Raw genomic sequence first — 16,385 nt, 5'->3', positions numbered from 1 at the left:
TGTGTTTAAAATATGTGCACACTGTGCTTCTTTCCCACATCTTCTAATGTGTTTTGTTCCAAGTTGGTTTCAGACTGAAGGATTCATTAAAGCCTTTTTAAGAATCATTCAAATGATGATCATCAATTCTAATATCTATAAACAGTAATAAAAACAGGGCTGTGTTTCACGTCAGCTTCATTTATTTGTAGCCATGGTTAGATTTCATTTGCAGTAGGCAGTCATCCACCTTTACACACACATTTACACAACAGTACAAAAGTACTTTTTGATTCATGAAAGAGAAATAAGACAAATGTTGCCTTTGTATCATCTCTGATATGGAAGGTCTCATTTGAAGATGTGAGTGAAGGACACAAATCTTTTGATCTGGTGTTGTTCTACATTTTAGGACTAAAAGACAGAAGGAAGAAAGTGAAAGTGACTGTGCGAGGGGTTGAAGTCATGAAGTCAAGTGGAGGCCGCTGACTGCTGTTACTTTCTGCTGTACAGCTTAAACAGGGACTCACAGTCAGCCTGCTAGAACATTTGGATGAAGAGAAAAAGGAGGAAAAAGACTTTGAGGGAAAAATCCAATAAGATCAGCATGTTTTTAATGTGGGAATACAACAGTTTCCTCCACCATGACACACACTGGAGCCTCTTTTTGCTCACAGCTTCACTCTTTGTCTCAAAGTTCAGTTTGGAGGCCAAAATTGTTGCAACACATTTGTAAGTTTGCACTAATTTCACTGTGTGACCCTTAATGGATGTAATCAAAGAATCAGTCAGTGAAATATGAAGCTGTGCTGTAAGTTTGGAGGAGAAAAGTGTCTCAGTGACTTTAATGAGGTGAACACATGAATACAGAGCACTGACTGACACGTACAGACTCCTTTAATGAGTCGCACACATTTTTGTGACTTCATTAAATGTCAAAAATGACACAACAACCTGCGAGCACATTATTGTCTGTTTGCTGTTTGTGTGCTTTGTTTGCTGTTATGATAGCAGGCATACAGCCATGTTCTCAATGTCTCAGCTATCATTGATTATTTCTGCTTTTCCTCTTCTATTAGGCACTTCAACTCAATGAATGACACACAGAAAGATTTCATGACTGTGTTCTTCAAAATAAGGACAATATGTTATCTGCATCTGAATGACTCATGTTGCCTTGTTTCTACTTTGTTTGCATATTTCTGCTTGTTGGAAACGATTTTCTGAATCATTCAGTAGTTTTTGTAATAATAAGGACATTTAGCAACACTTCAAAATGATTCTCCAACATTTGCTGTTCAGACTTGATCTGTTCTTACGTGTGTGATATCCAGAATGAAAAACTCAGCTCAGCTAATAAAATGGGAGCTGAGCAGACTGCAGGGGCTTCATGGTCTCTCCTTTGAGTCCATGAAAGTTCATTTGTCAGCTCTGAGTTGAGGATTTGAGCTGTTTCTCTCACAGGTGAAGAACACAGATGCTTCCTGGAATCATTCTTGAAGCAGAGTTCATGCTTGTAACTGTCATTGTGTTATTAAAGTGAAAAGCCACAGCTAACGGTGTGGAGGCTGCAGAGCAGAAAGCCACACAGCCCGTCTGCTGCAGGAAGTTTGGATACAGTCAGTTTGTGCTTCACTCACACGGCTTGTTGTTCATCACACAATGAAAGTCGAATCAAACTCTTCATCTTGAAATCTTTATTATTCACACAAACACAACTACACTGTTTGACATTTGAAAATCAAACAAAAACAAATCAAACTGAAAACTTGTGATAAAAATATTCCTGATGATTTTTGTTACTACAATAAAAGTCACAATAAGTACAAAAAGAATTCTAACTCAGAGCAACAATACATGTAAAGATGGATTTATTTCAGATGATCTTCTAACTGTTGAAGAAAAAGGCAAAATAAGCACAACACATCATAACTAACATTTGTGAACACTGATCAAAGTGATGAATGAGATGAATTGATGAGATCTGATGGTGAGAAAAGGCGAGCAGGAAACAGTCAGTCAGCATGTGTGCAGTTGGTGGACGCTCCCTTGTTTGTGAGCATCATCAGCAGAGAGAGTCCACAGCAGTACACCAGACTCTTCACTATCAGCACTGTGTACAGCAGGCAGAGCAGCTTCACCCTGCACTGAGACTGGAAGGACACTGAAGGACAGACAGACACAAAGAGACAGACAGACAGTCGGGTTATTCCTCTCAGATCAAGGAGAAAAAGTCCAAATAGAAACAGTCACAGCTTCTTCTTCAAGTGGATGAATTGATGTAGTGTTTGTGTCCACTTGGGGGCAGAAGAACTCCACAAGCAGCTAACAAACTGATCTCTGACATATTATGGTCTGTCTGCTGTTTGGTGCTGAGCAGCTAGTGTACAGTGGCTTTATCAGAGCTTGTTGGATGAAGATTTGATCAATTAGTGCAACTTTAAGACCCTAAACTTGTTCCAGCTCCCTCATTGGACATTGGAGCTGTCCATGCAGAGAGGCAGCAGGTGATCTTACAGTCAGCTGGCTGCAGAGCTGGCAGGTCTGCTGGCTCTCTCTCTGGAGGACAGGAGGCTGCTGGAGCTGGAAGCTCTGAAACAGAAAAGGAGTCAAATGTTTGGAGCTGCAGTGAGAAATGTCAGTCCTCTGCTGCTCTGCTCTCTTTGACAGCATCTCCACATGAAGCTGAATCACTGCTCAACACAGTCACCAAGCCTTCATTACCTTGTTGTGTTTGGGCCTCCACTGTGCCCCCCTCGTGCTTCACCCAGCAGCTGTATTTATATGTGTTGGTGTCCTGCTCCTGGATCAGTAAGATGGAGGCGCTGTGTCCCGACTCTCTGAGCTCCAGCTGCTCTCCCTCAGCAGGGGGCAGCTCCTCCGCTTCTCCGCCGTTCTTCTTCTGTCTTTTCCAGGAGAACTGGACCAGAGGAGGAAACATGGCTGAGGCCACACACAGCAGGGAGCTGTTCCCCTCCAGGTGGGCTCTGGATGCTGCTGGGTACACGCTCACCACGGGCTTCACTACCTGCTCATCTGAAGTTTGACAGCAGCAACAAGCAGCACAGACACACATTCACACAGTCAGCAGCAGCTTCCAGCACTGCACTGCATTCAGTCTGATCCTGGAAACTACATGGACTCTGATCACTAAACTACTCATCAATACAGCACAAAGTTCACTACATACACTGGATTCAGCTTCATATCAAACACAGTCATCACCTCATGTCATCATGGCTCACATGACGAACACTCAGTGTGTCTTTACATCATGAAATAAAATTTTTGTTTGCTGATATTTTAATATATTATTTATCACAAATGTACGCATATATAGATTTGTCTTCAAACTATCTAAATTATATTTTCCATCTTAAACACAAGTTTTACCAGAGATATTAATAATTCAACATGATTTAATTCCAGCAATGAAATTTCCACTTTTGTATCCGTTTTTAAACAGGTGTTTTATTCATGTTTTAATCAATACTATACTTCTTTCACAGACTTCACAATCCTTAAAAATGTTATTGGAATAATTTGAAGGGCACTACATCTATTATTTAGTTTGATTATTGTTTTTTATTTTGTTTTGATTATATACGGTGTATGTTTGAATTAATGCACAAATTAAATGTGATTAAACTGCAATTTGAATGAGAATTAAATACCTTTTTTCAACAGTATAAATTAATTAATCATTATTTATAATATAAAATCTAAAGAATCTGAAACGTCATAAAAAGTATTTTTCTGAAGAAATATTTACTGAAATATGACCATTGCTGAATTTTTTCTTCATTTCTAATTTAGACTGACAAATCAAACAAGCAAGAAACACAAACATGACTTTAAGAATTTCATATTTTATTGTTTGATCTATATTATTTATTATTTATATTTTTTCTTCACTGTTTAAACACTTTGTGTCCCTAATCAGTATCCATGTCAATTTATATATTAATATATTTAAAAAAAAACACCAAAAGAATCTATCTTTGAATATTAAAAACATGTTTACATTTTCATTTATATTTACAAATGTACTACTGTATTATTTTAACATCAAATATGATCTTGTGTTAAAAACCAGCAGAATCACTGAGAGGATCAAATCCTAAATATTTGTAACATCACTAATATTTGCAGAAATAAAGAAGAACTTTAGTTGTTCAGTGAGATTTCAACATGTTTTCAGAGATTATTGAGCTTTTCTTCTGTAACAATGGCTGCAGATGAATTCTCTACTAATGATGAAAAACTAACATGTAAAGCCTGAAGCAGCAGAAACTGACTTTAAACACATTTTCAGCTTCTACAATAAAACAACTGAAGGAAAATAAATGTTTGTTCTTACCTGTTACAGACAGTTTAGTTCCAGAGCCAAAGATGTCATACCACCGTCCTGCCACTCTCACAGTGAGAAAGACTGCTACAAAAACCTGTCTGCTGTTGAACGTGTCAGCTGAGGTGAATGAGTCCAAATGAGGAAGCAGGATCATATTTCAGCTCCATGATGTGTTTCTCTAATGTTCATATCAACATGACTGTCTCTTCTTCTCTTTTCTTTTAGCCACACTAGCAGCACGGCTCTGATGTTAATGTCAGTCTGTTGGTCAGTCCACTACTTTAGTCCACATGAAAATAGAAAATCACTATATAAGCACCAGTCCATTTATCCCATCAATGATGCCACCACTACAATGAAACATCTGCTGATAGTATCATGGTTTGGCCCATCTGGCTCACCATCATTAATCACACAATCAATTTTGAATTATAGCAGCAAATTCTGAAGAAAACTATCAGAACATGTGTCTGAACTGAATCTCAGGAGAAAGTGGGCCATGCAGCACCACAATGACACAAACCAGTCAAGTTTGTTTTCTTTGTTCCAAATAATGTTGAGAGAAAAATAATCCAGTGAATCCAGCGAGTGATGTGATGAGTCTCTGATGTCTTTCTGATGTGGTTTTGTTGCGTCCTTCAAACCACACCTGGTGTATTTTAGAAGAGAAACATGTTGGTCTGCACAGGCTCTTCTATTTTCAACACTGACAGGATTTCCTTTGCTGTTTCTTCTGTTTTGCACATTTTCCTCTGTTTTGTGCAGCTTGATGGAGCTTCTGTAAAAAATAGATCCAGAGTTATTTTTAGTGGTGCAGAGCAAAGAGATGCTTCAAGGATGCTTCTGAAATGTGCTGTGGCATGTCTGCTGGAATCATCAGTGTTGTACTGAGTGGCCTCAATCAGCTCCAGCAGCCTCGTAGGAACACAAAGTGTCCATGCCTGCTGTTAAAAATAGAGCTTTGCAACAACCAAGTCCAACAGAGTCCAACAAAGATGGTGTGAAAGAGCTGGAAGCGAGCAGTTCATGTGAGAAAATCCAACATGTCAGAATTAAAGCTGCTCTGTGTCAAAAATGGAGTCAAATTCTTCCAAACTGATGTGCTGGACTGATTATCAGTTACTGCAGGTGCTCCAGCCGAGGAGGAGCAGGAACCAGCAGAACTGCCAAACATCACACACACCACAAATGCCACACTCACAGAGAGACAAAGATAGAAAGCAGAGGGAGGAAAGATAGATGGTGGGTAGGCAGCAGAGGATCAGGGGACCATAACACCATCTTACACAGTTATTAACTAATGAGCTCATTGACTAATCTGAAACATCACTTTGATTTTTCTAACAGCTTCATTGGAATTTCAGCTCACAGTGGATCTGCAACATGAGCAGCTGAAGACCTTCAAGAGACGAACTTGAGGTTTAAACACACAGTTGTACAGAAACTGTGGCAAAATGGTTTAAAGGAAACAATATGAAGTTATCAGAGTGATCATCACAAATCTGATCTCAGCTCAATAAAAAAACAAAAAACCCAATTTCACTCTGAAGAGAGGTTGAAGTCTACTGGCTTTCCCCTGTCAGCACATCTTTGAGGGGGTAAAATTAACATCCAGCCTTATGTGTTAGGTTTTTGGTATCACTGTAAAAAAGAGCTTTGTCCATGTCAGCTAGTAGTAAATCATCTTTATTTTTAATCAAATTTATAATCAAAGTGAAATCCTGATCAATATGTTAAATGACGAATGTCTAATGACGACTTTGGTCATTAGAGCTGGGCGAGTCCCCTCACCCACACCGGCTCTATGTGAACTCTACAGACCAGCTTAACTATAAATCAGCTGCAGATGTGAAACTGGTGATCGTTGGATCTCCACTTTTTAGTGTGTGCATGCTTGTGTGTGGTACCGTGTGTGGCTGGTGTGTGTTGGTTACCTTTGAGGTGGGGAGCCTTTTGAGGCAGCCTCCCAGGTTTCTGTTGCCCCGATCCAAAATGGAAAAGCTCTCCTGCGGTGACGTGCTGCTGTCGCCACGTCTCGCAGGCCGCACACTTGGCGGCTTGCGAGTGTGCGGCCGGTAGGTCCAGTATGTCCTGCTGTGGATCCTCTGCCCAGTGTGTGGGAGTTCTCTGGTGGACATCGAGCTATTCTCACAGTCTCATGAGTTCGTGCTCGGTGCCCTCTCCATGCTCGCTGTTGTAAGCTGTGTTCCCTCTGGGAACATGCCATGCAGACCAGGGAAGCTCCACAGTCCTGCATGGACTGTTTCATATTGCCGGCACATAACAGAGAGGCTCGTGCTCGCCTTTTTTTACTCTAAGCGTACCAGCCAACGACTTCCTGACATGCCTAAGGCTAATGTAGAGAAGGTTGACACCTCACAGGCAATGGCAGAGTGTCCTCAATATGCTGTGTAGCCAGCTCCCTCGCTCACTTTTTTTTGTTCATAAAGTTGTTCTGAGACAAACTGCTGCTGCCTCCAGCTGACTGGTTCCAGGTGTTGCAGGTATGAATCCTCCTGATGGTTCAGTCTGAGAAGAACTGAAGTCAGAACAGTTTTTAAAGTTTTCTTGGCACAAAAACACAACCTGACATCCAAGGTAAAATACTAGAGGTGGGAATCACCATACATCCCACGATACGATATTATTGCAATTTTTAAAAATAGTTTGCGATATTCAGATTCTGTACATAAAGATAAACTTTATCAATATTCATTTTCTCTAATATCAAAGTCTCACACTCAGTCTTTCTCTCATTTCAGTTTTATTGTTGACAAACTGAACGGTTTGTATTACAGTCTAGTCCAACTTAACTGAATCAACCATCTGGTACAATTATAGCTATTCTGAACTATGCAGTTTATGAAAACTATGCAGCCCCTTCAGCAACTGAAGAATTTGAAAGTAAGTTAAAACAAAATATAATTTTACATTAAATAAAAAAGTTTTAAACTTAATTAAAATAAAACTGTCATGTTTATTGCTGCCAAAAAAAACAAGTTAAACACATTTGGACAGTGAAGGAATGTCAGGATTCTTGCTCAGAAAAAGGATCAACATGCTCTGAAGTCAGAGCACAAAAACCTTTTTTGTAACAAAATATCGATTTCTGCTGTCCCTGTATCGATACATTATTAGCAAACAAAATATCACCATACTACACAGTATCGATTTTTCCCCCACCCCTATAAAATACTGTGATTTAAAAGTGGAATTAAAGAGAGGAGTGGTGATATCACGGCCACTGAACTGTGATTAAATAAATGTTTTAAAGAACAAACAGTGTGCTCTGTAGAGCTGTTTGATAGCCAGAATACACAGAAGTCCTGCTCTCACACTGACAGCAGTGATGGACACGTACAGCTTCATGATGGCTGCCAAACACACAAAGAACACGACAGGATCAACAACCTATTAAACAGTTTTACCAGTTTTTATACAAAATGTCATCTCTGTCATTCTAACTGTAAGCGATCATTAGCTAGATTAGCCACACTGTATTACAGGGTTGTTGCTAGTTAGCGATGCTGCACACCTGTTACTCCCGTAGTCTTTATGCTTCAATGATTCCACAGGGCTCATTTTTTCTTATCCTGTTTTAGACAGAGATGACATCAGCAGCAGACTCCACAGAGACCCAGAGTTACTGTTAGTATCTGAATTATATGGATTTAAACAGTTTTAGATTCAGTTCACACAGAGCGCTCTACAGCCTGGTAACATGGAAAGTTAAATGAAATAAAGCACACTGACAAAAGGTTTCATAGAAGTGTAGTTTGTTCTTTTCATTTAATAACAGGGTCCAAAGTCCACATTATTATCAACAGCTACATTCACCCTGGGGAACAACAAGTGAAGGTGACCACGAGGACCAAGCTGGGTTTCCTGGGTCAAAAGGTTTGAGAAATGTCCTCGCTTTCATTTATCACAGCTTCTGTTGACCCACGGAGGAAGACTCCTGATGTGTCATTTCAGAAACATCAGGAACTGAAGGTCACCACAGGGATCAAGCAGAACTCACAACCTTCACCAGCAGCTTCCTCAGAGGGAAATCTTCAGACCTCCACTAGACGCTCAAAAATAGGAGATGGACAAATCTGCATTTCATGAGCAGTGTGATAGAGACCTTTACTTTGTGTGATGTTAGAAGTTTTCACATCATCCTCAGATGAAGCACAGAGACTCTGGACTTTTACATAATGATGTTATATTCAGTCCTGTAGAAAGTTACATATTTAAAATATATGTTATCCTTTCTGGTTACTCTGGTATGAACGACTCTGAATGACTTCATGGTAAAGAACACAATATTGGCAAAACACAGTGTGTGTGAATTCCAGATTAAAGTTTTTAGTTCCACATACAAGTGACGACCTTTGACCTTCATCAGGTTTTATTTAATTGTGTCAGAGAAAATCTCACTTTATGCAGCTGACTACATTCAGTGTTTAAAACAGAAGCTGTGCAGGTCTGAGATCAGCAACTTTCTGAAACACCAAACTGAGTTAATATTTATGCTCCTATAGTGACACAGTTACATGGATCAAATCAAAAATCAAAATTTGTTTATATAGCACATATTAAAACAACAGTGTTGACCATAGTGCTTCACAGTCAGTAAAAGCATGAGACAGTTAAAACAAACAATGAAAGAGGACAACAAACAATAGGTAACAACACAACAAGCTGGACCAGCCAACTAGACAGAATCAAAAGCCAAAGTAAAAAAAAAAAAAAGTTTTAAGGCGTGATTTAAAAGACTGGATCGACTCGGCAGTATGAATATGAACAGGGAGGTTATTCCAGAGTCTGGGTGCCACGGATGCAAAGGCCCGGTCTCCTCTCGACTTCATTCGAGACCTAGGTTGTGCTAGGAGCCTGTGATTGGACGATCTAAGTGCTCTGTTGGGATTGTATAAGTGGAGTAGTTCAGAGAGATAGGTGGGCGCTAAATTATTCAGAATATTAAAAGTGAACAAAAGAATTTTAAAATCTATGCGATATTTAACAGGGAGCCAATGTGATTAGGCTAAAATTGGAGTTATGTGTTCATGGATTCTCGTACCTGTTAAAAGACGTGCAGCTGCATTTTGAATTAACTGAAGCCAGCAAAGAGAAGAGTGTTGGAGGCCCGAGTAGAGGGAGTTACAGTAGTCCAATCTGAATGTAATAAATGCGTGGATAAGCTTTTCAAGGTCCTTTAAAGGAGGAACGGCTTTGCTTTGGTAATCTGACGCAACTGGTAAAAGCTGTTTTGTACCACAGTGGACACCTGTTTCTCAATGTGGTGTCGCGATGAGGAATAACCGGGGACGGTAACTAAGATGTTGACAACGCCACCTGGGGGAGGGAGTTACACCCCAGGAAAGATTTCTCTAGCCAAAGTAAGTATTACACTGGCTACCAAAGCCCACAGACTTATTATTAACGGCAGAGGTGAGACAGATGAATTTCACAAATCAAAGCTTATTAAGAACTACTAAAAACATAGAATTATAAAATCAAAAAGGCACCTAAGGTAGCAGGGTTGAGACGGCAAAATAGATAATTAAAACACTTTATTAACAAAGCAACCAGACTCCCTACCACGATGCTACCCTAAAAACAATCACAACATGTTAAAAGAATAACTAAACAAAATGGTGGAGACCGGCCACTTGAGGAGGCAACCTACAGGGAGGAGTGCCCAAAGGTGCCACCAATTACTCACCCGTGTGATTTCACTGCAGACCTCACTCACACTAAACGGTGCAATCTACCTATGCCCGGTGTGTACACTCGCATGCATCGGGGAGGGGATTCCACCTCATGTGCCTCGCCCCTCAACAAGTGGCCGCACCTCCACTAACACAATAAAAGAAAGCATAAAACGTTAGACAAATTAGTAAAAGATCTACATAAAACAAATACACCCCAAATTACTGTTCATTATAAAAGCATCGCATAACAACAAAACAGCATGACAAGACAGCAGCAGTATAGTGCAAACCTGCAACAAAGGAGGGAAACAGTTGTCAAAGTCCACCCTACTACATGCCACGTTATGATGAACACAAGAGTCCCACTTACCACTCTAATGGGCAATACTAAACTCAGTAGCTTTCCTTGAGAGATCTGCAGTGCTTAGCTGCCTAATGCTCTCAGCCACCTTGGATGGACAAGACTGCCAAATGCCTCCTTCTGGTAGTGAAGCTCAGCTGTTCCTTATAAGCCTGCTAATTATCAACTGGGAAGGTGTGGATGTTAGTGGTGCATTTGTGGATATCATGTAAAATCCTACCCCAGAATCTACTTCACTACAATCTACCCCCGGGATTTGAATCGTCGTCCCGACGATTGACACTCACTGCCAAGGTCTAAACAGGGTAACTGTATTAGGCACAGGTGCCTGGGAGTGCCCAGCCCCTATTGCTCTACTTCCTGCTACCTGGGGCAAATGATGCAGATTCGAGTGCGTCCCAGCATTCCCATATGGAAAAGATATATATAAATCTTATAAAGTTTGTATCTGTCTTGTGTGAAACTTGTATGAAAAGCATATAAGAGTAAAAACAGATATAAGATCCCTTGAAAAATTATATAATGAAACTTGTATGTTTTGGATACTTACTAAAACAATATATGAAAGTAATGAGAAAGTGGCCACTTTCATGAGTTAAGTCATATAAGTTTTTACTATTTCTTTTCCATATGGGTTACCACGGGTAGTCCTACGTAGAGGGGCTATATTGTTATGAACACCAGCCATAACTGGCAGTTGATCAGTGCAAGCCGACACCATGGGGGACGTTGAGGGTTCTAGCTCGTCTGGTCTACAAGGGCTAGGATTCTCTGGTCTTGGTTGGCAACTGTTTGGAGCTGGAGTAGGTTCAGAGACCAATGAAAAACCACTCGCCACCTTGAATCGGTTCTTCTACAGGGGCAGTTTCTAATGTTTGGATCGGAGCACAGGGAGGGTAGGTAGTCACACCTTCCACCTTATTCTTTAGTAGTGAACGGTGGACATGTTTCACATGACTCAGGTTATCTACCGGAGCAATAGTGTACACGGACCCTTTTTGGTCAGGGGCCTTAAGCACTTTATACACCACCGAACTCCAAACATCCTGAATTTTATGACGGCCTCTAAACCCAACCTCCTTAAGGTAAACCAACTGACCTTCTTGCAGGGGAGCATCCCTCACATGCTGGTCATGACGTATCTTGCGCCAATTAGCTGCAGCCCCCAAGCGTTTTAGCATGTTCAAATGCCTGACGTAGTTGAGTCTGGTCCTCTACAACCCAGTCATGGGTGCTACCAGCCACAGGCTCCTGAATCCTACCCAACAAAAAGTCAATGGGTAACTGGGGATCTTGGCCAAACATCAGAGCAAATGGTGACTCGCCTGTAGACTGATGTACTGTGGTGTTATATGCAAAGATCACTTGTGGCAAATAACAAGCCCAGTCCCTTTTCCGAGAGGTAGGGAGGGTGAGCAGCAAATTGTGTAAAGTGCGATTAAACCGCTTACATTGACCATTACCGGCTGGATGGTAAGGGGTAGTGCGACTCTTCGCAATACCATACATTTGGCACTGCTGCTCAACCAGATTACTCTCAAAGTTTCTACCTTGATCGGAATGGAAACGCCCTGGCACGCCAAATCTGCAGAACCACTCCTTCACCAACACTTCTGCCACTGTCGATGCCCGTTGATCATGGGTTGGGATGGCCTGGGTATATTTTGAGAACACATCTGTCATAACAAGAACATTTTCAACCCCATTACGTGATGGCTCCAATACAGTAAAGTCAACTGCAAGGATCTGATTTGGTCGGGATGCAAGCAAATGGCCCATGTAAGCGTTAGGATAGATTTGAACATCTTTAGCTAGTTGGCATTGCTCACACTCCTGGCACCACTGTTGGATGCCATGGTACATCCCCGGCCAGTAACACCGCTGAGAAACCAGGTCTACGGTTCTCTTTACACCCTGGTGTCCGTGCTCCTGGTGCAACGGACAGAATCTAGAATCTACTTCACTACATCAAGTTTAAAAGAGCCATCCAGGAACACTCCGAGGTTTCCTACAGTGGGCGAGAGATGGCTAGCGAGAGGGCCAAGGGCATCAGCTAACTGGTCTAGTGGAGTGTGAATACCAAACATTATGGTTTCGGTCTTATTCTCGTTCAATGTAAGAAAATTATGTGTTAACCAAATTTTAACTTCATGCAAACAGTTGAACAGAGGTTGCAAAGAAGCAGTCACATCGGATTTCAAAGGTGAATAAATCTGGATATCATCAGTATAACAGTGAAAGGAGATGTTGTATTTTCTAAAAATTAATCCCAACGGCAACATGTACAAAGAGAAGAGAGCAGGACCAAGCACAGACCCTTGAGGCACACCACAGTAAATAGGGGCAGAGGCCGAGGAGTGTTGCCCCATAGCAACAGAGAACGACCTCTCTGAGAGGTAGGATTTAAACCAAGTTACAACTGTACCTTTGAGACCAACAACATGTTCCAATCTTGATAGAAGAATGTTGTGGTTAACCATGTCAAAAGCAGCAGTCAAGTCAAGTAAAACTATAACCACGGAATAGCCAGAGTCAACGGTTAAAAGAAGATCATTAAAAACTCTAAGTAAGGCTGTCTCTGTGCTGGGGCGAGGTTTCAAACCAGACTGAAACTTTTCATTAATACCATTTGCATCTAAAAAGGCCTGAAGTTGTTTAGAACTACCTTTTCCAATATTTTGGAAATAAAAGGGAGTTTGGAGATCGGCCTGTAGTTAGTGAGACCATTAGGGTCAAGATTTTTCTTTTTCATAAAAGGTTGCACAACATCATGCTTAAAGACAGACGGTACACAACCTGATGACAATGATGCATTCAGCAGAGATAAGACACAAGGACCAATAACATGTAAAACTTCCTTAGAGAAACGAGAAGGAAGAATATCGTGCGGGGAACCAGAGATTTTGAGATGATCAATTATATCTTTTAAAGCAGAATTAGACACTGGCTCAAACTGTTGAAAGACAGTCAAGCAGGCTGGAACTGGATGTTTAATCCCTTTGACTTTTTGTCTTTAACTTTATCAATAAAACAGCTGCAGCTTCCACTGACAAAGAGTGAACATGTAGGATGATGTGTGTGATGTCACTGGGTGGTGCTGAGGGCAGCTCCTAAAATCACAAAGAGAACAGAATCATCACAAACTGTGAAAGTTTATCCATCAAACCTGAAGTAAAGCTGACTCTTCTCTGTCCTCACACACTTCAGGATCTGAAGTTCTACAGTTCTGCTGACAGCTGATAGATGAGCTGTTTGTTAAAAAAGACAAAGTCTTATATACTAACACATTATCCAGTATAATATTTACCTTTGAGTCATTGGTGCTTTTTAAATGGAGACCTCAAAGATGAGATGATGAGCAAGTTTCCAGTCCTGGTTCAGTCTGCTGAGTATTTGACAACATATATTATTTATCTCTAAGGATGGAAGATGTACAGAGTACTGCACATGTAACTTTGTGAACAAGACTCATTAAGAATAAATCAGACTGATTTTTAACCTGAATATTTCAAACAAATTCAGTAGAGAAAAATCTATAAATAAATAAACAGTCTGGAACAAAATCCCAGAAACTTCCTGTGATTAAATGACTAAGATTCAATTTGAGGAAATGTGAAGTTATGTGAGTTAAAACTTGTGAACGAGAGTGTTTTACATGGAATCACTTTTTCTGCTGTTAAATCTGTGTGTTTGATCCAGTCAGACTCTGATTCTTCTTCAGCAGCGATGGTGCAAATGAAATTAAGCAGCCAAAGCTGCTCAAATGTGATTGGTCAGGAAACAAAACGTGAAAGCAGAAATCTTGTCCTGTGATTCCAGATTTGACATATTCAGATACAAAATCTGTTTTTTTCTATCAGAGAGAAAAGACGGTGACAGAAAGATGAGGCACCGTGACTGATTCATCCTCTATAAACATCCACAGGAAACTGATGGAAATCTGTCCAACAACATCAGCGTCCTAATGAGCCGCTGCTAGAAGGACAAAATCCTGACCTGACATCAGTCCAAGTGTCTGGTTAAATGTACTGAAAGGTGTTAAACAACAAGTGCTGCTGGAAGAGTTTTCATGAAGAGAACATTAACACTGTGAATGAGGGATGGACTTTGATTCAGTTTGACACAATCTGTTTTTCTTTCACTTTGAATAAATGTTTTTGTGGGACTGAGGATACATTTGTTTCCATTTGGAAGTTTGATGTCATCTGTTCCTCTTGTTTCTGTCTTAAAACAGGATGAAAAATCTGTTCAAAACAGAAATAAATAGAATTGAATTTCTGACAGCAGTAAATAAAAATCGTCCCTGAGCTCAGTATGTTTGTGACTCTGAGATGGAGGTGAAACATGTGAAGCTGGGCTGTGGTTTACTGCTCTCTTCCTGTCACAGACACTGTTTGACATCTGTTCATCTGTTGGTTTTTGTTCAGGCTGCAGGGATCATTTCTCACTGTGGGGAGCAGACTTAACACAGCCGCAGTAGTAGGTGGCTGAATGATCGAGTTTAACTTTCTCTATCTTCAACTCACAACCAACATTTTTAATTTGAACCATGAAATCATTTATCTGAGGATGATTGTAATCCGTGTTAAGTTCACTGGTATTTTTGTTAATGCGGAGAATCAAACTGAATGTTTCCATCTTTTGCAACCAGTATACATTCCCAGTGCTATCACACTGTTCAATCCCTCCACAGCTGAAGGAGACACTTTCTCCAACTCTCCTGGTCAATGTTAAATCCTCCTGAATCAGCTGTGCTGCCATGGTAACCAGTGCTGTAGAGACACAGACAGATAGATGAAGGTTAGTGTGACAGTGTTTGTTACAGGTTGAGTTTGTTGGCTCCTGATTGGCTGGAAACACTCACCTGAACACAGACAGCACAGAGCAGCAGCTGGGAGGAAAAGCATTTTGTGCAGTGGTGTTTCCTCTGGTGAACCTGGGGAGAAGTGGCGCTCTGATGCAGCTGAGGCCAAACAAGGACGAGCTGCGAGATCAGACGAGGGCCACGTGGTTTCTAACAGGTCCTCAAAGCTCCCATCAGCCCCTGCGGCCCACAGATAAGACTGCTGCTGCTGATTGACAGCTCAGCTGAAGCTGCTGTGGTTTCATTGTCTTCATTTCAATCTGACAGCAGATCCAAAAATCTGGGTCACATGATGCACAAACACTCAGAAACATTCATGTTGCTGTGAATTTAGTAACACACACTGTTATCTGTTGTTTTCTTCTTCATCTAACTTTTTGAATATCTTCACCTTTTCTTTGTTTTTCTAAATCAAAATGAATAAATAATATTCACAGCATCTCATTTTTAATTGTTCTGTTTTATTGACGACAGTTTTAAGAATCATTAAAATGATGATCATCAATTCTAATATCTATAAACAGTAATAAAAACAGGGCTGTGTTTCACGTCAGCTTCATTTATTTGTAGCCATGGTTAGATTTCATTTGCAGTAGGCAGTCATCCACCTTTACACACACATTTACACAACAGTACAAAAGTAGGAATATTTGGAAACATCTCTGTGATCTCTACTAAGACAAAAGGATCGGAGAGGCTGGTGTCGTCTCAACACTGTTCATAGTGTTTTCCTTCAGTGCTGCTGACAGCGTCTCACAGCGTGGTGTGATACGTGATACCTTGTAAATTAGTCATTTACCTCAGAGACGATTTTTAGTTCATGTTTGTTGTCATCACACCGAACCTCCTGTAATAAACTTCACTTAATTCTTCACCATCGAGCGTCTGAGTTTTGTCTGCGCCTGAGTCCACTCCTCGATGACAACATCTGTTTCATATTTTGTCTTTTTCACTTCATAGTAAATTACTTAAGTTATAGATTATTTAGGATAGGATAGGATAGAACTTTATTAATCCCTCGCGTAGGTTCCTCTGGGAAATTTGTTTTCCAAAAAGCACAGCACCGACAGAAGTTACAGAGTCAAGAATATTATATATATATATATATATATATATATATATATATATATA

The 16,385-nt window shown here is 40.5% G+C and overlaps 1 protein-coding gene across 4 annotated transcripts; it reads right to left on the bottom strand.

The window, feature by feature from the left end:
• Positions 1-1,994: 1,994 nt before the first annotated feature.
• On the bottom strand, positions 1,995-15,297 carry LOC148097284 (immunoglobulin lambda-1 light chain-like). Of its 4 annotated transcripts, XM_087831681.1 has the most exons (8): positions 15,255-15,297; positions 14,858-15,162; positions 11,417-11,425; positions 8,815-8,830; positions 4,340-4,387; positions 2,704-3,015; positions 2,497-2,571; positions 1,995-2,143 (listed from the first exon to the last, which is right to left on the bottom strand). In XM_087831681.1, the coding sequence occupies exons 1-8, from the start codon at positions 15,295-15,297 to the stop codon at positions 1,995-1,997; spliced, it is 957 nt and encodes a 318-aa protein (XP_087687807.1). The 4 variants fall into 4 exon arrangements, with proteins under 4 accessions (XP_087687807.1, XP_087687808.1, XP_087687809.1 ...); XM_087831682.1 differs by lacking the exons at positions 8,815-8,830; positions 11,417-11,425 and having other exon boundaries at positions 14,839-15,162; XM_087831683.1 differs by lacking the exons at positions 8,815-8,830; positions 11,417-11,425; positions 14,858-15,162; positions 15,255-15,297 and adding an exon at positions 3,116-3,134 and having other exon boundaries at positions 2,704-3,003; positions 4,278-4,484.
• Positions 15,298-16,385: the final 1,088 nt, after the last annotated feature.

Source organism: Neolamprologus brichardi, chromosome 18, assembly GCF_056152115.1.
Source record: "Neolamprologus brichardi isolate AB-2024 chromosome 18, ASM5615211v1, whole genome shotgun sequence".
NCBI classification, from domain to species: domain Eukaryota; kingdom Metazoa; phylum Chordata; class Actinopteri; order Cichliformes; family Cichlidae; genus Neolamprologus; species Neolamprologus brichardi.
This window is presented reverse-complemented; position numbering and strand designations above follow the sequence as displayed.

Bases quoted from the DNA above. Each gene is read 5' to 3' on its own strand.
- LOC148097284 (XM_087831681.1), bottom strand. From the start codon at position 15,297: ATGCTTTTCCTCCCAGCTGCTGCTCTGTGCTGTCTGTGTTCAG. The intron at 15,163-15,254 runs GTGAGTGTTTCC...GTGTCTCTACAG, and splicing joins TCTGTGCTGTCTGTGTTCAG to CACTGGTTACCATGGCAGCA. The intron at 2,144-2,496 runs GTAAGATCACCT...TCTGTCCTTCAG, and splicing joins AGCTCTGCAGCCAGCTGACT to TGTCCTTCCAGTCTCAGTGC.